The sequence below is a fragment of the Sebastes fasciatus genome, chromosome 13, assembly GCF_043250625.1.
Source record: "Sebastes fasciatus isolate fSebFas1 chromosome 13, fSebFas1.pri, whole genome shotgun sequence".
Classification (NCBI taxonomy): domain Eukaryota; kingdom Metazoa; phylum Chordata; class Actinopteri; order Perciformes; family Sebastidae; genus Sebastes; species Sebastes fasciatus.
Window position 1 is genome coordinate 1190837 of NC_133807.1, and position 25488 is coordinate 1216324.

Consider the following 25488-nt stretch of genomic DNA (forward strand, 5'->3'; position numbering starts at 1 on the left):
ACATGTAATCTTAAAAAGGGAATTGAAACAAACACAAATGGTCATTTCATTTAGAGTATTTTCTCTTTATTTTTATCTTAAAACGCGTTTGGATGGGATCTTAAAAAAATACTTAACAATCCGTATTATCAAGAACTGAGAGAGATTTCCTTCTCTCTCTCCAGTCCACCTGTCTGCTTATCTCTAGTAAGCATGGTTAACTACTTTATTGCTTCATTTATATACAGTCTGTGGGTGTATCTGGAAGAATGCTTGAATGTATATATGCACATATAAATATTTGTGTTTCTACATGTGTGTATATCTCTGTGTATGAATATGGAGTAAGGTTTTTCTCTCTTCTTTTCGTTCTAGTTCTCTTTTTACTCTTTCTCATTTTTTTTACATTTTGAGAATAAAGTCGAAATGTTGAAACTAGGGTTGTCAATTGATTAAAATATTTAATCACGATTACTCTCATGTTTGTCCAGAGTTAATCTCATAAATATAAATAGATCACTAATTTTTTTATCTGTTCAAAATGAACCTTAAAGGGAGATTTGTCAAGTATTTAATCCTCTTATCAACATGGGAGTGGACTAATATGCTGCTTTATGTAAATGTATGTATATATTTATTATTGGAAATCAATGAACACAAAACAATGACAGATATTGTCCAGAAACCCTCACAGGTACTGCATTTAGCATAAAACAATATGCTCCAATCATAACATGGCAAACTGCAGCCCAACAGACAACAACAGCTGTCAAACTACCAGCGTTAGACTAGCGTTAGACTAGCATTAGCCTAGCGTTAGCCTAGCGTTCTCGAAATGCAAAATTCAAAAACAATCTCCCTCCTCTCATTTTTTTGCTTATGCCTGGGCACTAATACTCTTCCATACATTTGTTCCACAGAACCACCACACCTTCAAATGAAGTACAACACAACACACATCAGCTAACGTGGACTAATGAGGTTTCAGGGGACAACAGCAATGCATTAAAGAAGGTGGTGTACGCTGACGTCTCTCAAGGGATTTACAGAGCAGGTGTTCTTACCCCGAAGCAGCCGTAGGGGGCGCTACCGGACGCGTTTCCTTGTGGGGGTGGGGGCATATTGGAGGAGGAGGGGAAGAGGCCCAGAGCCCCCAGGTTGAGCCCAGGGATCAGGTGGGTCTGTTGCTGGAGAGAAGAAGACTGCAGCTTAGAAACCACCTGGAGGTTTACAGGTGTGTGTCTTTATTAGGAAGAAATATATCATAATGAAATGTGCGTGCAGACTCACATTCATAGCGGCGATGTCGTTCTCGTAGGCCTCTCTGACCTTCTTCATGACCTCCACCTCGGCGTTACAGCATGCTTCAATGCAGCCTTTGACTGTGATGGTTCTCTCTGGATTGTACAGAGTCAGGTCCTGAAGACTGCACACATCACAGGGGAGCCGCTCAGTTTATCTTAAAGTCATCAGCTGCTGTAAAGCCTCTTTGACTGTGTGTTATGTGTGTATTGTATATATTAAAATAGGTCTTTGAAACTCAGCATGTGTGAGAGAGTCTTACGGGGAGATGGTGATCTTGGTGTCTGTGTCCTGTTCAACTTTTTTCAGGTTGCGTCCCTCCTTCCCGATCAGGCGTCCCACAAAGTTGTTGTGAGCCAGAATCTTGAGAGGAACCTCATCAGCACTGCAAACAGAAACCAGCGGTCATTAGGGAGGAACGTGTTCATCTATTTAATCTCTCTAGCCATCCATCTCACAGCTGGATAGAGAAGAGACACTGTGTTGAACACTAGAACATGCTGGACTGCTGTTTAACACGTACGTCTTGGTGTCTTTAGCCTCCTGCTGCATGATGTCCAGGATCATGCGGCAGGCGGCCGAGCAGCCCTCGGGGGTCGAGTGGATGCTGATGGGCTTCTCGGCAGCGCCGGCGTTCTCTTTGCGGTGCACGTCAATCCTGCAGGAACGGAAGAAGATCAGAATGACTTCATTAAGCCACCAGGTTCAGTACCTCCTGTGTCCAGAACACAGTCTAACACTTCACTATAGTATTCATCACATTCATCTGCAGAACAAGTCACCAGAACCATCAGTTATGAATGCAAAGAACAAGACACTGCAGGGGAAGAGGGTCAAAAATTAACTAATAGATATCAACATGACACTTCAAATTATGTTTTAATATTGCAAGTTTTCTAAAATTGTATGTTCAAATATGCAAATGAGCCATTATCTTGTTAAATATGTGGTGATACATACAGAACAGAAATCTGAACATTAGATAATTCTTATTTCATTGTTGACAAATTAAGTCAATAATGATGTCAAAGGTTTTTACTGAGGGAATTTCGGATATCTCTTTGTATCATTAAATCAGAAAATACTGGCAACCGCCATAAAAAAACGACAACATTCTGGCCATGTTTTTAGGGATTAAATGTTGTATAAATCAGACTATGAATGAAATATGAGCAAACCGCTCAATACAAACCTTCAGAATATAGAGAGGAATGAAAGTGGAAGGTTTGGTGGATGTGAGTGATACTGAAGAGGAGATTCAGAGTGATAAAAAAATCATTTTGAGGAAACGATATGAATTGTAAAATTCCATACATTTTGGTGAATGAAAAAAAATTAATAAATACAAAATTAAAATTAACTAATAGATATCGTTGTGAAACTTCCCCTGTCCATTACTTACATTAAGACAATTATTTTTGTATTACAAGTTATGATTTACAATGTTATGTTAAATATGCAAATGAGGCCTTATCTGATGCTAACTTTGGGTGAACTTAGGAGAAATCTATCTATAAGTGGTAAAATAAACACCTCAATGTGTATTTTGGATGTGTTCTAGTCTGAAAGATGATCACAATTGATCAGTGCATGAAAAAACTATCTTTTTTCCCTGATGGGGTGCCTCGCCTTCAGAGTCCATTTAGGACACAAGTTGTTCTATTTTTTCCTTGTTGATGTTCTTTTCAGAGACCAGAGGCCTGTACTACGAAGAGGGTTCAACATACCCAGAGTATCTTCTCCTTATCTGAGGCATGTACTACGAAGAGAGTTCAACATACCCAGAGTATCTTCTCCTTATCTGAGGCCTGTACTACGAAGAGGGTTCAACATACCCAGAGTATCTTCTCCTTATCTGAGGCCTGTACTACGAAGAGGGTTCAACATACCCAGAGTATCTTCTCCTTATCTGAGGCCTGTACTACGAAGAGGGTTCAATATACCCAGAGTATCTTCTCCTTATCTGAGGCCTGTACTACGAAGAGAGTTCAACTTACCCAGAGTATCTTCTCCTTATCTGAGGCCTGTACTACGAAGAGGGTTCAACATACCCAGAGTATCTTCTCCTTATCTGAGGCCTGTACTACGAAGAGGGTTCAACATACCCAGAGTATCTTCTCCTTATCTGAGGCCTGTACTACGAAGAGGGTTCAACATACCCAGAGTATCTTCTCCTTATCTGAGGCCTGTACTACGAAGAGAGTTCAACTTACCCAGAGTATCTTCTCCTTATCTGAGGCCTGTACTACAAAGAGGGTTCAACATACCCAGAGTATCTTCTCCTTATCTGAGGCCTGTACTACGAAGAGAGTTCAACATACCCAGAGTATCTTCTCCTTATCTGAGGCCTGTACTACGAAGAGGGTTCAACATACCCAGAGTATCTTCTCCTTACTGTATCTGAGGCCTGTACTACGAAGAGAGTTCAACATACCCAGAGTATCTTCTCCTTATCTGGCTTCACTAACCCTAACAAACAAGATCACACTAAACGGTCCTACGACGCTGGTTATCAACTCGGTAAATCAACCCAGAGTTTCTCAGTCTGGCTACGAGCGCGTTCACATGAACGAGCGGTGTTTGTAGCATCTGACCAATCACAGACAAGGACAAGTCCACTGACCAATCACAGACATGGACAAGTCTACTGACCAATCACAGACATGGACAAGTCTACAGACCAATCACAGACATGGACAAGTCTACTGACCAATCACAGACATGGACAAGTCTACTGACCAATCACAGACATGGACAAGTCTACTGACCAATCACAGACAGCAGACAGGCAGGCAGAGCGGCACATTTTACAAAGGAAGAGTAAACTATATTAGACAAATACGAAGAAGTTAAACACTTAATCAGACTAAAAGTAACTCAGAGAGAGAAAAAACTCCCGATGTGTGAATGCGTAAATTAACACACTTATTAATTTTACGGAACACTCAAAAGTCAGATATAGTCATCTAGATATAAATAGCTCTAAGAAGTGTAATGGATAAATGGATTGAACTACATTATGCCCTTTAACAAGTTTGTGGCGTGTATGACTATTTCAGCCTTCTTTCCGCTGTGTCCCCGTCTCCAGCGGTGTGAAACGGACCAACGAGAAAGTACAAAAATAAATATAAAAACATAATTCAAAGTGGTTAACACCCACAGCATAAATCCAGCAGTCCTTCCTGCATCTGTCAGTTTAAACTGTGTTGTTTTTAGTCTGGATTATGAATAAAAATTCTTCATATGTGTGTAATATTATCATATGATCCGCGCACCGAGCTCTGATTGGTCAGTAGGCGGTGCTTTTATACGAGTTGATCTCTCATCTGGAAAATGACCCGGAGCAGGTTATGTTCCAGATCCGGAGCGGAGCAGGTTAGCTGTTCAGCAGCAGTTACCATGGCGATCTACCCCGGTAAGAAGTGATCCACCTTTGTAGGACAGAAAACTCTGAAGGGTTAACCCTGAAGTTACCTCGCTAACCACAAATCCTGCTTCGTAGTACAGGCCTCAGGTCTGCTGTATTCATCAAGTCACTGTGCAGGATGCAGCAGAGAACACGTGGCGTCTCTGCAGAAACCACCGTCCTCACATTGTTACGCTGTTTGGTAACATTGATGTTTCTGTCTGAAGCATTAAATCAAACATACAGCTCCTCATACAGAAAGTGAGCATGGCTGAAGGTTCCTCAGTGAGAGCAGACCAAACAAACTCTAACATAAGCTCTTATATCTTATTCATTTATTTCAAATGATAGCAGAGCTATAGTATTTGACTGATATGTTCATGTTGTTACTTCTGGGTGGCTTTACAGAACACAAAGGACGACAGACTTTCCTCTGTTGTCCGTTTTCAACAGGATTCCTTGCAGCTGAGGCAATTGACGCATTATTTCTCTACAACAGGAACACACAGTGGACTTCACCACACGTGCACACGGAAGAAGCAGCTACTCACTTGCTCTGCGTCTGTTTGGTGATGTTGCGGATGGTGGCTCCCTCCTTGCCGATGATGGCTCCGACGTACTGCGTGGGCACCAGCAGCCTCAGAGGGATGTCGGCGTGCGGAGGTTTGGAGGGCATCCCAGAGCTCGGGGACCCGCCGCGAGGCCCGCCTCGGGACCCGTAGCCGCGCCGGCCGTTGTCGGGCCCCCGATGGCCTCCCTCCAGCTCGGAGTTCTCGTCGGGGATGTAGGAGACGCGCAGGGCGTTGTTCTCAAACTGGTATCCATTCAGCTTCTGGATGGCTCTGAGAGGGACACATGAGCACAGCAGGGATTAGAATATTAGAATGTTTCTATTTCTGTCTTTTTTGTTCTTTTATAAGCAGAGACATGTTTACAGTTATGGTTATTATTATCATCAAACGAACAGAAGTAGCAATGGTAATAACAGAAAGAATAAACAGATCAAATGGAGGTGAAATGAGGATATGAGTCATAAGTGACACTGCTGGACTTTTTACAATTAATTATCTAAATTATCCTCTTTACATATCTGAACAGTAATATTTGTATTAGGGCTGTCATTCGATATTTAGTTGCGGTTAATCACACATTTTTTATTTGTTCAACCATAAAGGGAGATTTGTAAATTATTTAATACCCTTATCAACATGGGAGTGGACAAATATGCTGCTTTATGCAAATGTATGTAAACTGCAGCCCAACAGGCAACAACAGCTGTCGGTGTGTCAGTGTGCTGACTTGACTAGGACTTGCCCCAAACTGCGTAAAGGGGAGATTCGTGGGTACCCATAGAACCCATTTACATTCACACATCTGGAGGTCAGAGGTCAAGGGACCCCTTTGAAAATGGACATAACAGTTTTTCCTTGTAAAAATTTAGTGCAAGTTTGGAGCGTTATTTAACCTCCTTCATGACCAGCTAGTCTGACATGGTTGGTACCGATGGATTCATCAGGTTTTATAGTCTCATATGATACCAGTATCTTCACTCTAGCTTTAAAACTGAGCCGCTACAACCTGACAATCACAAGTTGTGTTAATGTGTTAAATAAATTAGTGGCGTTAAAACGAGTTTGCGTTAACGTGTTATTATGGTGTTAACTTTGACAGCCCTAATTATTATTAACACACAAATGACTTGTTTGTTATAATGATTATATATATATATATGTATAGTATTATAGTGTGGTAGTAAAGTTGTAGTTCCTTTAAATGACCACTAGATGTCAGAAGTGGAGCGTAGAAAATACAACTCAATCCTGTTAAATACATTAGGAGTTTGAAACTGGAACTGTGGTTGTTTGATTCTATCTTTTCCAAAGGGTTCTTTAGAGTGTGTGCACACATATCAATAAGGTGCACACTGGCACAACAACACAGCTAGGATTTAACAGTCCCAAATACACATATGAGACACTGCAGTATTCGGTCATATATAAAAAAGGACACCGTTTTTAAAAAGCACCATGCAGAATCCTAAACAGCACCGGATAAAACTATGGGATGTTTCAGAGAGAGGAGAGTATAAGACAGAGACAGAGAGTGTATTTAAGGATATATACTGTATATAGAGAGTAGAAGACAGAGACAGAGAGTGTATTAAAGGATATATACTGTATATAGAGAGTAAAAGACAGAGACTGAGAGTATTAAAGGATATATACTGTATATAGAGAGTAGAAGACAGAGACAGAGTGTATTAAAGGATATATACTGTATATAGAGAGTATAAGACAGAGACAGAGAGTATTTAAGGATATATACTGTATATAGAGAGTATAAGACAGAGACTGAGAGTATTTAAGGATATATACTGTATATAGAGAGTAAAAGACAGAGACTGAGAGTATTTAAGGATATATACTGTATATAGAGAGTAAAAGACAGAGACTGAGAGTATTTAAGGATATATACTGTATATAGAGTAAAAGACAGAGACAGAGTGTATTAAAGGATATATACTGTATATAGAGAGTATAAGACAGAGACAGAGAGTATTTAAGGATATATACTGTATATAGAGAGTATAAGACAGAGACAGAGAGTGTATTTAAGGATATATACTGTACATAGAGAGTAAAAGACAGAGACTGAGAGTATTTAAGGATATATACTGTATATAGAGAGTAAAAGACAGAGACTGAGAGTATTTAAGGATATATACTGTATATAGAGAGTAAAAGACAGAGACTGAGAGTATTTAAGGATATATACTGTATATAGAGTAAAAGACAGAGACAGAGTGTATTAAAGGATATATACTGTATATAGAGTATAAGACAGAGACAGAGAGTATTTAAGGATATATACTGTATATAGAGAGTATAAGACAGAGACAGAGAGTGTATTTAAGGATATATACTGTACATAGAGAGTAAAAGACAGAGACTGAGAGTATTTAAGGATATATACTGTATATAGAGAGTAAAAGACAGAGACTGAGAGTATTTAAGGATATATACTGTATATAGAGAGTAAAAGACAGAGACTGAGAGTATTTAAGGATATATACTGTACATAGAGAGTAAAAGACAGAGACAGAGTGTATTAAAGGATATATACTGTACATAGAGAGTAAAAGACAGAGACTGAGAGTATTTAAGGATATATACTGTATATAGAGAGTAAAAGACAGAGACTGAGAGTATTTAAGGATATATACTGTACATAGAGAGTAAAAGACAGAGACAGAGTGTATTAAAGGATATATACTGTATATAGAGAGTAAAAGACAGAGACTGAGAGTATTTAAGGATATATACTGTATATAGAGAGTAAAAGACAGAGACAGAGAGTGTATTTAAGGATATATACTGTACATAGAGAGTAAAAGACAGAGACTGAGAGTATTTAAGGATATATACTGTATATAGAGAGTAAAAGACAGAGACTGAGAGTATTTAAGGATATATACTGTACATAGAGAGTAAAAGACAGAGACAGAGTGTATTAAAGGATATATACTGTATATAGAGAGTAAAAGACAGAGACTGAGAGTATTTAAGGATATATACTGTATATAGAGAGTAAAAGACAGAGACTGAGAGTATTTAAGGATATATACTGTATATAGAGAGTATAAGACAGAGACAGAGAGTATTTAAGGATATATACTGTATATAGAGAGTATAAGACAGAGACAGAGAGTGTATTTAAGGATATATACTGTACATAGAGAGTAAAAGACAGAGACAGAGAGTGTATTTAAGGATATATATATAAAGGAACTTACTGCCTGGCATGTTCCCGGGATGCATACGTGACATTAACCACTGCAGTCTCACTGTCTGTGTTCACTGAGACAAAGAGAAGACAGACAGACAGACAGCATGTTTTGGGTTATTAATGGTAAGAATTTGAGCTGATGCATCGGACTCATCAGAGCAGTAAAAATGTGGCATTAGTTTCCATGTGTGGGGTGTTATTGGTAATCTTACACACAGGGTTTGAACAGTATGGAAGAGTGCTCTGGAAGCCTTTATCATCACATCCAAATTGTTAAATGCATAATTGCGACAAATAAAGTTTACTGAATTTGAGTGATTGAAGGAGTATATTCAAATTCAAGCGTATTCCATATACCTTGAAAACTGTTTAAAGCATTTTCCAATTTGTTAAGACTTTGTACAAATTCTCTCTAATCCTTCTTTGAGGACTTCTTCCTGTTCAACTACATGTGTTCAGCCAATCGTTTTAGAGCTGAGCAATCCCTTCTAATTCTTGGCCTTTTGACAGGATGTAAACCAGTCAATATAATAAAATAATAATGAAATACTTTCAATAAAAAAGAGGCATGAAAAGTTTCATTTAGCATTAGAATTTAAAACTGATCTTTTTTTCATATTATTTTTGTATTTTTCTTCAATCCTATAATAATGTTTCTATTCTATATTAATGTTTCTTGTGCATATTGATCTCCGCTATGGCTGAAGGCCTAGCAAGGAGGTTATGTTTTCACCGGCGTTGGTTTGTTGGTTTGTCCGTTTGGATGATTACTCCAAAAGTCTGCGATGGATTTGAAAGAACTTTTTTGGAGGGGTGTGGCGTGGCACAATGAACAATCTTTGTTTTTTTTCATATTATTTTTGTATTTTTCTTCTATTCTATATTAATGTTTTTTGTGCATATTTTTTGAGTATTTTTCTTCTATTCTATAATAATCTTTCTATTATATATTAATGTTTCTTGTGCATATTTTTAGAGTATTTCTTTCTTATTATTTTTGTATTTTCTTCTATTCTATAATAATGTTTCTATTCTATATTAATGATTCTTGTGCATATTTTTAGAGTATTTTTTTCTTATTATTTTTGTATTTTCTTCTATTCTATGTTTCTATTCTATATTAATTTTTCTTGTGCATATTTTTAGAGTATTTTTCTTCTATTCTATAATAATGTTTCTATTCTACATTAATGTTTCTTGTGCATATTTTGATAGTATTTCTTTCTTATTATTTTTGTATTTTCTTCTATTCTATATTAATGTTTCTTGAGCATATTTTTTATAGTATTATTTAATTTTATTATTGTATTTTTCTTCTTTTATATAATTATGTTTCTATTCTATATTAATGTTTCTTGTGCATATTTTTATACTTTTTTTCATATTATTTTGGTATTTTTCTTCTATTCTATATTTGTGTTTCTTGATTTTTGCAATACTTGCTTTTATTTTTTATATTCTAATTTATCATACTATGTTTATCTTATGCAGCAATAAACAAAAGTGAATTCCTTGCATGTGAAAACCTGCTTGGCAATAAACTGGATTCTGATTAATTGACTATTTTAGCAGAGAACCACATATAACCACAATATGGCACCAATGGGACAGCTTTCAGTCTTTACTGGCTTCTTCTCTTCCTGCTCTGGAATTAGTGACTTGTGATGTAACATTGGGCTTGTGTATATATATATATATATATATATATGGCAGAGCCAGAGCAAAGAGCAGACCTGAAGTGAAGTGAGAGTGAAGCTCAGCAGTCTCACCTTGTTCACAGTTCTCTACGGTTCCACACTGAGCCAGCAGACCATCCAGCACCTGAAGACAGAATAAAGCGTTAGTGAAGGGACACGGTCAGACTGTCGGAGGTCTGGAGACACCAACACAAAGATGGTATCATAGCTCATCATCTTCTAAAGCATCCAACTGGATTAATACAAGCCAAGCACCTGCAGGACAGGAGCTCATTAACCGTCATCCTACCAACATGTTTAACCCACAGGACCACCTACTGAATAAACCTAAACCATCACAACATGTGCACTTTCTCTTCTCTAAACATTAGTAGTTATGTAATAAATGTCATCTGTAGAGAAAAACAGATTATTATTATTATTACTATTTTAGGAAAGTTACAGTTCATTTGCATATTGTGTAAAAATGAAAACACATACTATCTTCAATACAGATTTTATCCTAAATGCACTTTTATCCATATTAATGTGTATTTATGATTATGGGATTTAGTTTTCAGTCATTTCCAGTAAACATGATTTGTGTTATATTTATATGGGTCACTTTGACCATAATATAAAATAATTGAAATAAACACAGTCATTCAAACTTCACTTTTTAAAAAACATGTGGTGATGCTGCTTTGAGCCGCTGGAACAACCTTCCAGAGGAGCTGAGATTAAACATAAACTAAAAACCCATCTATTTAGTCTGGCGTTTATGTAGTGTTTTATAATTTCATGTTTTTTATTTTTAATACTTATTTTATTTATCATCGTTTTAGTGTTTATTTTACTCTATTTTGTTAAATCAACATTTTTTTGCTGATCATTATTATCTCTTTTATTCTATTTTATTTTATTTATATGTCATTATATTAATACAATCTGCTTATTTTGTGTAGTTTCGTAATCTTTATTTATTTATTTTTATTGTTATTTTTAGTCCTTGCATTTTATTTATCGTTTATTATCTTAAATACCCATCTCTTATTGTTTCCTTATTCAATGAACTTTTATCTTGGTTGTTTTGGTGTGCATTAGTCTCTAAATCCATTTTTAACATTCTACATTCTACTTTTGTCAATCATCTGTCCAGCAGTTTGACTTGTTTGAAAGTTGCTATATAAATAAAGTTGGATTGATTGATTGATTGATTGATTGATTGATTGATTGATTGATTGATTGATTGATTTGTCTTTCCATACAGAAGTAGAGACCTTGGTCTCAATATGTCCCCTGTTAAAATAAAGGTTGAATAAATGTCTCCTTCAGAGTACACCTGAAATCTTTAAATTAACAGAATTACAGTTAAAGCGTTGTAATGCAGGTTCAGGTTCAGGTTCAGGTTCAGGTTCAGGTTCAGGTTCAGGTTCAGGTTCAGGTTCAGGTTCAGGCTAAGGTGACTTTATTTGTACCCGTAGGTAGATTTGTTTTGCAGCAGAAATCGAGGATGGCATCCGTATTGACAGTAGATGAAGCAGTAGAGCAGAGACAAAAGACAGACACACCAAAAACATGACAAAGAGTACTCAAAGGCTGACTGGGATCAGGACCAGCAACAAGAAGGCCACAGGAACAACATCAAAAACCATGCAATGCAGCAACGAATTGATCAAAACTGAAACAGGAATTCAAATCTTAATTTATGATGTATATAGTATAGAAACAGAATTAAAGTGATTAGATGGGCTCCATTATCACCGATATTTCATCTAGCTATCTGAGTCAGATATCTGATCCGGTATTGGTGCATCCCTAGAAAGTGCTTCAGCTTTAAAGTAATGAACTTATTGCTATGTGTAACAATCATATCAGAGTTTCTTTTGGCCCAAAGCTAACGGGGGGGGGTAGGGGGGGGGTGGACACAATATGCTGCTTTTATTGGTGCAAATGGTCCCCATCTGTAGATATGTACTTATACACTATTTATAGTTCATTATTTTACCGACTCATGACAGGGTGCCCCGGACCCCTGACAGAGGGGTCATCAAACCTGAGAATTACACCTCAAGAAGCTCTGAAGGAGGGAAAGGTCTCCACCGAGTGTTACTTTTACTTCGACAGACTTACACTGAAGTGTAAGAAGAACATTTAGAGTGATCACATGAATGCTCAGAGAAGGGACAGCCAATCAGAGATGAGGATTTAACCTGCATCTGCCGTGTTGTTCATTCTTTAAAAAGCTTTATGTACATGTGATTTTAATTTCTAGAATTCAATTCATTATGTCTAATTATCTTTTGATATGTTTAGATATATTTTCTTTTTCTCTGTACTGTTTTTTGTACATATATATATATATATATATATATATATATATATGGATTGTTTTCCACTGTTTGGTTTGTTTTTCAGCTCATTTTGTGTGCTTCTTGTTGTTGTTAAACTTTTGTTGTTTTGTTAGTTTAGTTCTTTCTTCCTTTTTTGTTATTTTTTTTTCTCCTGGGGTTGGGGGGGGGGGTGGTCCTTTAGTTTTTGAAGACATTGTGAATATGACAGTAACACACCATTTTTATCATTTGACCAGCTAACAAAATTTTGTGCAGTTTTATGTGTGTGCAAATAAATAAATTAAAATGACTAATCAAAGTTAATTTTATTTGTGTGAATCCTTAATATCTCCAGCAGCATTTAACATATGAAACTGACACTATTTGAATATTAACAATTACATTACTGTGACACTTTTTTATTATTATTATATTCCAGCTTTTGCTGGCTTTATTTAATTCCACAAGCAGCACTGCTCCCAGTAGACCACATACACACCACAAACTGACAAGAACTGCACTATACTGTACACAGGAAATATTAATACTACTCAGGTGTACTTCATACTGTGCAATACTTTCAGGTGGAATTTCATTCTCACTGTGCAGTATCAATTTTCCACCTGTGCAATTGTGTTAATAGTCTGTTTATTGTCAATACTGTATATATTGTTCCTATTTTTAATATCCCCTTGTTTATATTGTTTCTATTTTTATATTCCCTTTTATTTAAATTGTTCATATTTTGTTTCACTTTTGTTTTGCTTTTTTTTTACTGTGTTGTATCTTGATTCTTGTTTTTACTGCTGCTTCTTGTTTCTGTACTATCCCCTTTGCTGCTGTATACTGCAAATGTCCCCACTGTGGGACTAATAAAGGAATATCTTATCTTATCTTAATCTACCGTGCTTTTATTTTGAAGTAAAGAATGTTTCCTATGTCCCCCCTCAGTGTCAACGCTTGTGTCTCTCCTGATTACTGGTTTATGGTGCTGTGACCACCTCTGACCCTCACAAAGCATCAGAAGCATCAGAAGCATCAGAAGCATCAGAAGCATGGAGAAGAAATTCAGAAGCATCAGAAGCATGGAGAGGAAATGGAGAGGACATGAGAGGACATGTTTCAGGCGGTTTAGCGGGGAGACATCGCCCTCGTGTGGACGCACACGGCAGGACGAGAGCAGCGGAGAGAGGGAGGAAGAGAGGGAGGAGATCTGGCACATACTGTATTCACATATCACACACACACACACAGGCAGGCAGAGTGCCACACCCTCACTAAAACAATAAGGTGCACACACACACATGCACACGCACACACACACACACACACACACACACACACACACACACACACACACACACACACACACACACACACACACACACACACACGTATGGAGCTTATTGATCCTCCCACATTCCCGTCTTCTGAATTCAATGTTTGTTAGAGGAATGGACAGATTAAAGTGAGTAGATGAGCAGAGAGACAGTGGGAGGGTTAGGGGAGGGAGACAGAGAGATGGGCTGCTCTAAACGTGTCTTTCACTTTATTCAAGGAAAAATCTATGACTTTTAGTTTGGAGTTAATTCAGGTAAAAACAATGTTTTTCATAAACTGCTCAATTTAGAGATATTGGGCTATTTTGCTTCCATAACATGTCTTCTTTCAGACTACAAAACATCCACAATACTCATTCAGGGGTTTATTTTATTACAGTTTTCTACATCTGTAGATTTCTCCTACAAATTTGTTTTAATTCCACTAATTTCTTTAACGGATTAACGCAACTTGCAATTTTTAGGTTGTAGCGGCTCAGATTTAAAGCTAGAGTGAAGATACTGGTATCATATGAAACTATAAATCCTGATGAATCCATCAGTACCAACCATGTCATACTAGCTGGTCAAGAAGGAGGTTAAATAACGCTCCAAACCTAGGCTAAATGTTGGCGTCACATCCATTTTCAAAGGGGTCCCTTGACCTCTGACCTCCAGATCAGTGAATGTAAATGGGTTCTATGGGTACCCACGAGTCTCCCCTTTACAGACATGCCCACTTTATGATAATCACATGCAGTTTGGGGCAAGTCATAGTCAAGTCAGCACACTGACACAGTTGGGCTGCAGTTTGCCATGTTATGATTGGAGCGTATTGTTTTATGCTAAATGCAGTACCTGTGAGGGTTTCTGGACAAAATCTGTCATGTGTTCTGTCGTTAATGGATTTACAATAATAAATTGAAAGGCTGTAAATCGATTAAAATGTCATCACGATTAATCACATGATTGTCCATAGTTAATCGTGATTAATCACAAATTAATATCAAATTTTGTATCTGTTCTAAATGTACCTTAACGGGAGATTTGTCCAGTATTTAATCCTCTTATCAACATGGGAGTGGGCAAATATGCTGCTTTATGTAAATGTATGTATATATTTATTATTGGAAATCAATGATGATGAGCCCGCTACAACCTAAAAATCACAAATTGCGTTAATGCGTTAAAGAAATTAGTGGCATTAAAACGAATTGGAGTTAACACATTATTATTGCGTTAACTTTGACAGCCCTAATAAATATATACATACATTTGCATAAAGCAGAATATTTGTCCACTCCTATGTTGATAAGAGTGTTAAATATTTTACAAATCTCCCTATAATGTACATCTAGAACAGATAAAAAATGGGCTATTGATTTGTGATTAATTGCTATTAACTATGGACAATCATGAGATTTATCGTGATTAAATATTTTAATCAATTGACAGCCCTACTTGTAATACAAAAAAGAATTGCCTTAATGTGAGTAATCAACTGGGGAAGTTTCATGGTGATATCTATTCGTTAAACCTGCAGTTTCTTGCAAAATGTATGGAATATTGAAATCCGGATCTTTAAAGGCTGTTTTCTCAAATTGAGTTTTTTTTCAGACTCTGAACCAGAAATCTCCACTTCAGTATCACTCACATCCACCAAACCTTCCAGTTCCATTCCTCTCTATATTCTGAAGGTTTTATAGATTCATATATCATTCATAATCTGATTTATACAACATTTTATCCCTAAAATCATGGCCAAAATGATTTTTTTATGGCTGTTGTGGAGTGATACAAAGAGATATCCCAAATCACCTCAGTAAAAACTTTTGACTCTAATAGGTCAACTAAATGAAATAAGAATGTTGAACCTGACTTCGTCCAATGTTCAGATTTCTGTTCTGGAAATGTTTCACCACATATTTAATAAGATAATGCCTCATTTGCATATTTAAACATTCAATTTCAGAAAACTTGTAATACAAAAAGTAACTGTCTTAATGTAAATAATCAACTGGTGGGGAGGTTTCATGGTGATATCCATTAGTTCAGGGTTTTTTTACTCTTAAAGAGACACACTTTTCATAGTAAAATATTTCAGTGCAATAAATTCAGGATTTAAATGTCACTATTAGTTATTCAGTTGCTTATGAGAGTCAAATCCTTACGCCGTCTTTACTTCCATATCTGTGCACAGCGCTGCTGTGTAGGACTGCACTGTGTGCACAAAGCTCAGATGTTGGTGTTGTTCATATCCCTTTAGTTTAATGTTTTATTCTTATTTATTCTTATTATTCTATCTATCTGGTGCAGTAGTTCTGTGATGAATGATCAGGAGCCTGCAACAGACTGTGGCTAGCCAATCAGCTTCTCCTGGTCGTTAAATGTTACTGGTATTACACATCCAACTGAAGTGACAATATAACTGCAGCAATTACCAACAATCAATAGGTTAGAGCTGGAAACAGCTGATCAATACATGACTATTAGTTCATGTTGGATTCTAATCACTGGGCTCCCTTTACAATCAACCTGCAGCTTCCTCCAAAAACTCCATCTCCACACAAAGCCATCAAATAGATCCTCGCCTACATTTGTGGTTCCCCCATGATTCACCGTCAGCCCACTGAGGTAAAGGCAAATACCCCCCCACAGCTAGCTATCTGAGCCACGCCGCCCAGTGCCGGTGTGCATGACCGCCAGGATTATCATTCCAATACTGATGCTGCAATGTGCTTCCTTCATTCTTCTCCCTCCACTTCACAAACTTCACTTGAACATCTGAAGTCAGTTCATCGGGTGCACAAAGCAGTTTAGTTCTTGACCACCTTGTAGGGCTGTATAGGGTAGGGTATAGGGTAGGCCCATTCATAATGTTGATATCTGATTTATAAATCAACATTTGAATGCTGCGCAGCTTTTTTTTCTATTCATTCTGTTTAAACTCTGTATTTCTGCACAGTCGCAGATAAAGATTAGACTACACTAGTATTATTTGTAGAATTAGATTCCAGTGGTGGTTGTGGTTTCAGACTTGTGTGATCCAAACTTTTCCAAAAAGGCAAAAGTGAGCATGGCTCACATCTCCCCGCTCACTGCTTGACCCCTACTAAAGTAGGGACAGAGGTTTTGCCCTTTTGGAACTAATGGAACGAGTTCTAATCCGGAAACGAAATTGAAGACGGAAAAAAAAATCAAAATTTTTGGCCAAAATTTCAAAATGTTGGGCACCATAGACTTCTAACCCCCAAAAGGCACAACTACACCCCACTGTCAACCATCATACCAAATTTGAAGTTCCTAAGTTAAATAGTTTCAGAGTTCTGCTCCGGAAACGAAAGTGTGACACGGGAACGGACGGAAGGACGGACGGAAGGATGGACGGAAGGAAGGATCGAAGGAAGGATCGAAGGGCGGACACGCAGAGCGCTATATACCCCCGGCTACATTGTCGCGGGGGTATGATATCTCCAGAGCGTTTCAAAGACCAAAAGTCAAAATGTATTGAAAAAAATAGATGTAATAATTTCCAAAATTCATGACATATTTTTATCTAATTGAATATTCTGCTTCACTCCATATTTGTTGGTGTTTAGCCTTTAAAAAAAAAGAGGTGAAAAAACTGTTTGCTCTCCCGCTTGCTGAACACAAAAGACTAACGGGGGGTTTAGCAGCAATCTAACATCTCTATAAATTACATTCATATAAACACAATAAAACTAAATAATGACAACAGACATTAGCAACTTCATTGGTTCTGATTGGAAGATTTCAGAAAGGCCATTGGTCCACTCAGTAATGATATAAGGGCGGGCAATAGAGCTGTACACGTGCTTGCATTCAACTGGGACCTTACACTAAAAAACTAACTTAGTTTGTTATTTGACTTGTCAATAAGATGCACATTCCAGCCTGAACACTTGTTTTTTTAGAGCCTATACCCATACAGCAAAAGCAACTCATTTCACCAAACATTAAAGGAGCTAAATGAGAGATTGGGAGCATTTCTATTGCCTCTGCACAGCTCTCAACATGGCGACGACTGAGCCAACAACTCGTAGCTAACGGTGCTAACAGTGTTAATGGTGCTAACGGTTAAAACAATATCAAACACTGCTGACAGAGCTAACAGTGTTAACCTGGGGGGGAACCAGAGGGTGGGTGCTACGCTTCTGCAACGGCGAAGTCGGTCGGGACGGCGTTATCAGCTGCAACTGCCATGTGAGGGCAATGAACTAGCCAGTGGGGCACGCTCACATGCACTAACATGAACTAAAAGCACGCACGGCCGGCCTGGCTATGTCAACAAAGCACAGAGAATCTCTGATTACAACACACACAGAGGAAGAGAGGGCTTCATTCTCTGCTCAGGTTGACATTACTCCTCTATATCTTTACATAGACAATAGTTGATGATGATATATTAATACTGATATCATAGACTCAGGTAGACATTACTCCTCTATATAGACAATAGTTGATGATGATATATTAATACTGATATCATAGACTCAGGTAGACGTTACTCCTCTATATCTTTACATAGACAATAGTTGATGATGATATATTAATACTGATATCATAGACTCAGGTAGACATTACTCCTCTATATAGACAATAGTTGATGATGATATATTAATACTGATATCATAGACTCAGGTAGACATTACTCCTCTATATCTTTACATAGACAATAGTTGATGATGATATATTAATACTGATATCATAGACTCAGGTAGACATTACTCCTCTATATAGACAATAGTTGATGATGATATATTAATACTGATATCATAGACTCAGGTAGACATTACTCCTCTATATAGACAATAGTTGATGATATATTAATGCTGATATCATAGACTCAGGTAGACATTACTCCTCTATATCTTTACATAGACAATAGTTGATTACTGCTACATCAATGCTCTGGATATCTATGTATCTATGTACCTGTGTATAGAGCACCTTTGTGGTTGGTAGGAATGTGAAACTTGTTCTCATTCCCATCTCGTCACATACGGACGCTTGGTCAGGACCCTGTGGCGTCATTTAGGTTTAGGCACTAATAGTACTTGGTTAGGATTAGTAAAAGATTGTAGTTTGGATTAAAACATGTAGTTATTACGTAGGCAATTATGTAGGTTACGTAACTTGACGTGATGCAATTTAAGTACTTAATGCAACTTAAAATAAATCAATGTTGAATTTTGGTTTCACACAGGACAAGAAGAGCGGTCTCCTGGGTGAACGTGTGTGTTTCTGGTTGGCTTCATGCAGATGCTACAGGAGGCCTCGCTGCGTCAGTATCAGACGCCGAGGGCCGTGACAAAACGTTGACATTTGACACCGTGGGAATGAAATTGGGCTGGAATGTGATGTGGTTGCTGGCAGTTTGAAGTCACAGTAACAGACCGTAAATGATCCCAGCAAGAAAACTGACAGAGGAAATAGGAACTAACCTCCCACTGCAGGTGAGGTGGAATGTTTCTGATCTGCAGTTTCCTGGTCCTGTGGAGAGAAGGAGGAGGAGAGGATGTTAGCCAGTTAAACATCTGCAAACAGAAACACAAGTCTTTCAACCTCGAGGGACTCAGAGATAGAAATAAGGCTCATGATGTAATCAAGAAACACAGCAGTTCAGTACACATGAGAAGTGGTCTAACACTGGAATGTGTTCGGGGATGAGAGGCCACTGAATGAAGCCAGAACGTGTCTTGAAAGACAAACAGGTGGAGAGAGGAAGAGAGTCCGTTTGAAGTGACTTCCTTTGATATGAACACTAAATCAAAACTGTGAAGGAACACTCTATCCATCAGCTCTGACTGGTCCAACTGGAGAGGTTTATACCACTTCAACACAAGCCCTGCGTGTACCACGGGGCACTGAACACGAGTCCAACCACATTTGTCCTGGTCGTCACCGTTCACACAGTCTGCAGCTGTAGCTCCATACACACTAAACATGATCTGTCAAGCATGGTTTTTGTGTGCTGACATCATTAAAAAGGGGGCACTTTATTATTTTTGGTGTAATTTTTCTTTGTCAGTTCGGAAAATGATGCAATCGATGCACGTCAACGCTCCAGAAAAGCAGCAGTTTTGTGGCGTTTCCTCCTCAGATTGGAACATCTCTGGCAAAACAAGGCGTTCGGTGTGAGCTACAGGCCTCAGTTTACAGTATATATTACACTTCAGCCTTCTCCTTTTTAACTGAAACTAGACACTCCTTTCTCCTTTCTGGTACAAAGACACAGCAAGTTCCGTCAACAAAAACACAATCATTGTCATGAGAAGACACCTTGGGCAAAAACAGGACATCTTACTCATTGCACCTATCCTGGCATCTGTAGTGACTTAAAACTAGTGCAACACATCAGTCATCTGGATTTCCAGCTATATTTCACCACAACACATTAAAAGTCAAGGCCACCCGCGCTTTGGAAGTGACAACAGTGACCACGTTTACATGCACAAAATATTCAAGTTTTTGACCTTTTTCCGAAAAAGACAATATTTCTATTAAGCTGTAAACATGGCTAATGAAAATCAATATTCCACTAATATTCCAGTTTACATGCAGCCCTGCATACTCCGATTAATGTAAGCAGTGGCGGACTTGTTCAATGGTGTGAACACAGCCTCCCTAATTCCTTCAACCACTTTCTTGTTGATATCTAAGTCTTTGATAATGTTTCAAAGTAGGTGTGTTCTCTTCTCCCCACCTCAGAAAAAGTGCTCCATTCGGATTAAGGCTTAATTTGGAATATCCAGAATATGCTGTTTACATGACCTGTATCAAATTCGGAATATTGTCATATTCGTAATAATAGTGGAATAATATTCAAAACTAATATTTGGAGGATTTTAAGTCTGTTTAAGTCCAGCTCTTTCTCTGTGTGTTGAACACAAACCAACCAGCCAACAGTCTGCAGAGATGCATGCCCGAAAGCAAAACCCTCATCTGTGGTCGGGAGGAGAGAACACACCAACTCTTAAACATTATGAAAGACTTGGACATCAACAGGTTTTTGGAGATGTGCAAATATCACAATGCCATCATGCCAACCGCGACAGGAACGTGGTTGAAAGAATGAAAGAGGGAGGCTGTTTCCACACGGTCGAACAAGTCAGCCACCAGTTACGTTAATCACAGTATGCACGGCTGCACGTAAACAGGCATATCAGTGGAATATTCATTTTAATTAGCCACGTAAGCAGCTTAGTAGGAATATTGTCTTTTGCGGAATAAGGGCAAAAAATGCAGTATTTTATGCATGGAAACACAAACACTGTTGGTTTGCTCATCTACACCAATGACTCAATGTTCTCTTGGATTTAAAACTCAACTTTAGGCCCAAATGCTACTTTGGAGACAAACCTTTCCATTTATAGCTCCTCACAGATGGAGCAGTTGAGTATGAGCTAATCGTCTTCCTCAGGGAGATATATCTTAGATATATCAACCTGACGCGTTGCCCATGAGGTCCTGATATCCCTCCGCCATCTGTACCACTGTCCCTTTGAACTCAGATTAACTGATAGAAACGTCCTGTTCTTGGCTGCTTTACGGATTCCAATTCTGACGTGACCACAAAAACAGGTAAGTGGGGGGGGGCACAATTTCCAACAGGTTTTCCTGTTTACTTCCCCAACACCCCTCACCTACCCACCTCCAACTGCTATAGTCCGCCATTACTAGGCTTGAGCTGCAGTTGTTGGAGAAAACCATTGAACCAACAGCAAGTAGTGGGACAGCATCCTGCTCAACCACCCACGCACTCAGTGGGGGAGGGGCGGTCCGCTGAATAGAAGGGTGGCAGTCGTTTATGTGTGCGAGAGCATCTTAATCCTGTATTTTTGCCAGTAATCATGTTTGTATCCATTTTTGTGTCGCAGTGCGAGCAGGTCTGGTTGTGCATGTTTGCTGTTACCACTCTCAGAGACATGGAATCATGGATGTCCTCTTGGCTGCGTCTGCATACGGCCGTCCACAGTAATGACCCTCCTCCCCTTCAGCATTCAATACATCAGGAACACAAAGCGCTCCTTCGTTCTCTCGTGACCTTCCTGGGTTTCGATTCTTGAGATCTCTTGAGAACTTGTATGGGTATTGTTCAGTGACAAGAGGATTTCATCAATTCTGCTTTTATCATTGATTTCTGCTTTTCAATGCAATCCTTTACCAGTCCCCTTCTGATAAATCCTAGTAGTAACTCTAGTAACTTTTATAGCATTTGTTTGAATTGCTTCATGTCTGTAGTACTACCAATTTTAAATCTCTTTTAAAAACCCATTTTTATAAAAAGGCTTTTTTAACTCCTCTTTTGGCTTATGTGTAGTAACTTGTTGTTTTGATACCACTGATTACGGGCTTTAGTTTTCTCATTATTTGGTCTTTATGTTTTGTTCTTTTATTGTTGTTTTTATTTTGTCTGTATTTCATTGTATCTGTGCAAGCACTTTGAAACAATGTTTAGAAAGGTGCTATACAAATAAAGATTATTATTATTATAGTACAAAACTAAGTTGTCTGACTGAAAGTGGTGCATATAAAAAAAACATCTTTACATTTGTGTCATGGCTCAACCCCACATGAAATCAGACTGCGTGGAAATGCTCAGAACAGAGTTAAAACTGGATGATGGACAAGACTCATCGTGGAACACATCTTGACACCCATCCCTACAGAGGACCATTTTTCCATCTGTTGCATTAGAGCTGCACCTTTGACCTTTGGCCTCCTTACTGAAGCTGTTTGTAACAGTGCAGTGTTCCATCTTTACCACTCTTTATCCAACCCCACACCCCACCCAACTGAGCATCAATGGCCCTAAACCCCAACAACAACCAACCCCCCATCTCCACCTCCCGTGCTAAAACCCACCCAAACCCCCCAGGAGGCTCCAGCACAGATGAATAGTCTTTTGTGCATCCAAAATACCTGACATCCCTTATCCTTTGATGCATGATCAATGCTCAGCTCTAATCACTAACTCCATCCCCTCATCAAACAGACCTGTTTTCCACAACTTCTACGGTACACATCAAAACCTTCATCCCAGCCGACACACATAGAACTACCTTATCAACACATCAACTCCCCATTATCCTCTCCAACTCCCCAACCCCCAACCCCCATCAAGCTACCAACAGTGAACTTGTTTGACCCCTACCGTCGCCGCCTGCCAACCCATGGCCCATCCCATTGGCTGAAACCATGGCAACAGGTTCAGAATGGGCGGGCAAAGTAGATGGATGGGCGGGCGGATGGAACAGAACATGCTTCACATTTCCTTACTCGCTCATTCGCTCACCGGTTATCTTTTTTCATTTTAAGCATCTTTTACCTACATGGTCCCAGCCTGACCTGTCTCCCACCTACTGTCAACCTGAGCTCAATGCTAAATAAATAATCACTGTTGAATGGATTCCATGTTTTTATTGTACGTATATCTGAAAATGACAATAACATGATTGTCAAAATGTTCCATTTTAAATAAATTTGGACCACTGAGACAAGTCAGGAATCTGTTTCTGAGAGCCTCAGCCCCGACTCTTTATATACAGAGATGGAAACACATTGTCTCCATGTAAAAACCAGAGCTGTTGAGGTTCCCTCAGCTGTGAAGGTGTTAAATCCACGCTCAGCTCCAGCGAAACAAAGGACCGGAGAGAAAGAGGGGAAGAAAGAAAAGACGCCAAGAAAAGAGTGTGGTCCTGGAGGAGAGGAGGTGGAGGAGAGAAAGGCTTTCCCTCTAGGAGAGGTCAAAGGCCAAGGGTTAGAGCTCTTCAGACCAGACAGAGGGGGCCCTGGGACCACAGTGTGTCGGTGTGATGGTGCTGTTATCCTACACTTTCATAGCGCTTTATACTTTAAAGGTAAACAGTCTATACGTGTCCTTCTACATCTACACATGCCTCAGGATGGGTACCGAAACCCGCTATTAAACAGGCACCGGTGCAAAATTATTAAAGACCGGAGTATTAATAAGCTCCGACGTTATCTGTTCTTTTATCGGTACTTTTTAACGTTTTGGTGTCATTTATTATCACACTGCAGCGTGCATCTCCTCCATCTACATACTGTACACACACACACACACACACACATGGAGTGAAGTCAGCGAACAGCAGCGGGGCGGCGGTGGAGAGTGCAGTGAACCAGGTGAAGTGAAGATAACTACAACAACTACGCTCGTTACTGGAAGTGCAATAAAACCTTCGCGAGTATAAAGCTAGAACTTTATCAGTAAATGTGTTCAACGCATAAACATGATGTAAATGTAACAGAGTCAAACATGCACTTTATTAATAAGTCTGATATGCAATTTATTTTTGAGAATTTTTATTTTTATTTAATTCTGTTGAGTATTTGTGAATTTTATCTCTATGAGTTATTCGTATTTACTGTTATGTTTCCCTTGGAAACCGCCATTTGTGCACTTTGCGGCTTCTGTACCTCCTGGGTTTCCGTAGCTCCGCCCTCACAGTGTTGTTTTGCATTGCTGAGGGCTCTATTTTATTATTTACTGTCATTTCAGTTCTAACCTTTGGTGTATAATGTTCACTGTTGATGCTGTTATGTTACCCAGCTGTTTGGTTTGGTTTCTGACAGTTTAATATAAGTTTAGACAATGTTTCAATTGGAATGTTTTGGGCGCCATTTGTGATTCAGCGTATCGCTGTGTCACGTGACTAAAATAGTGCTGCAGAGATTTCCAAGAGTAAAATGTTTTATTTTGCATGTTTAGGAGCAGAGGTACAGAAGATGGAGAAGAGAAGACAATTAAATAATTTATTTGTAGGAGTGAATAAATGCTTCAAAAAAGTCCATGTGTCACCTCGTCCCGTGCCCCACTCACATCCGTTACATAAACATAAACCAGATTTCAATCTGCTCTGTCCTCAGTCTCTCATCCACCGCTGCTACATTTACACTAACACAGCGTGCTAGCTCGGCTAATAGCCAATAGGTAGAAACGAGCTACAACTAAAGCAGTCTGTATGTAGTCTAACCTTTTAGCTCAGTTTGCCACGTATCTTAAAACTCTTATAAACTAAGTGATGAGCTGACTGAGACAAAGCAGCCCCTACTCCCTCTAGCAGTGAATCACATCAGCAGATCAGCAGTTATATGGGATTTCTGCCCAATGATGCCAAAAGCTTTCTGCCTACTGCAGGTTGAACTACAGAACAACGTCCCCATTTATCCCATAATCGAAATGTTCTTTAAAAGAAGTGTGAACATTTTCTCAACTCACAAATGAACTTCAGTTTAAAGATATTTTAATCTACAAATTTGGAGCTATCACTGGACAGCGATGATATCTATAGTTGTATAGTATGACAATGATAACTTGAATAGTTCAGTAAAATCACTAAAAGCAGAGCTCCAGACTAACTTTTTCATTTAGGTGCACCCAAAATTTTTCACCGTGCCTTTTGGCTCCACAATAATAAATTTTAAGCGTTTTGTTAGTTCCCATAGACGTACACTAGGGATGTCACAATACCAGACATTTAGCAGTCCATACCAATACCAGTGAATTTCCATTATTCTCGATACCAATTCAATACCACGGTTAAAAACAAAAGTGAAATAATAAATCCCATGCACTTCAACATCCACTCCTTTATTATAGTTTGCATATTAGGAAGTTAAACAGGTCATAATTCCCTCTC

At 38.5% G+C, this 25488-nt stretch overlaps 1 protein-coding gene across 1 annotated transcript in view; it reads right to left on the bottom strand.

Annotated features, from left to right (window-relative positions):
- Positions 1-25488, bottom strand: part of igf2bp1 (insulin-like growth factor 2 mRNA binding protein 1) — an 83548-nt gene that overhangs the window by 12347 nt on the left and 45713 nt on the right. Inside the window, exons 3-10 of the mRNA XM_074654953.1 lie at positions 19267-19315; positions 10243-10294; positions 8481-8544; positions 5239-5529; positions 1805-1939; positions 1544-1666; positions 1270-1405; positions 1044-1166 (exon numbers count right to left, since the gene is read on the bottom strand). Coding sequence (XP_074511054.1) covers positions 1044-1166; positions 1270-1405; positions 1544-1666; positions 1805-1939; positions 5239-5529; positions 8481-8544; positions 10243-10294; positions 19267-19315 — 973 coding nt within the window. The remainder of the gene's footprint in view (positions 1-1043; positions 1167-1269; positions 1406-1543; positions 1667-1804; positions 1940-5238; positions 5530-8480; positions 8545-10242; positions 10295-19266; positions 19316-25488) is intronic.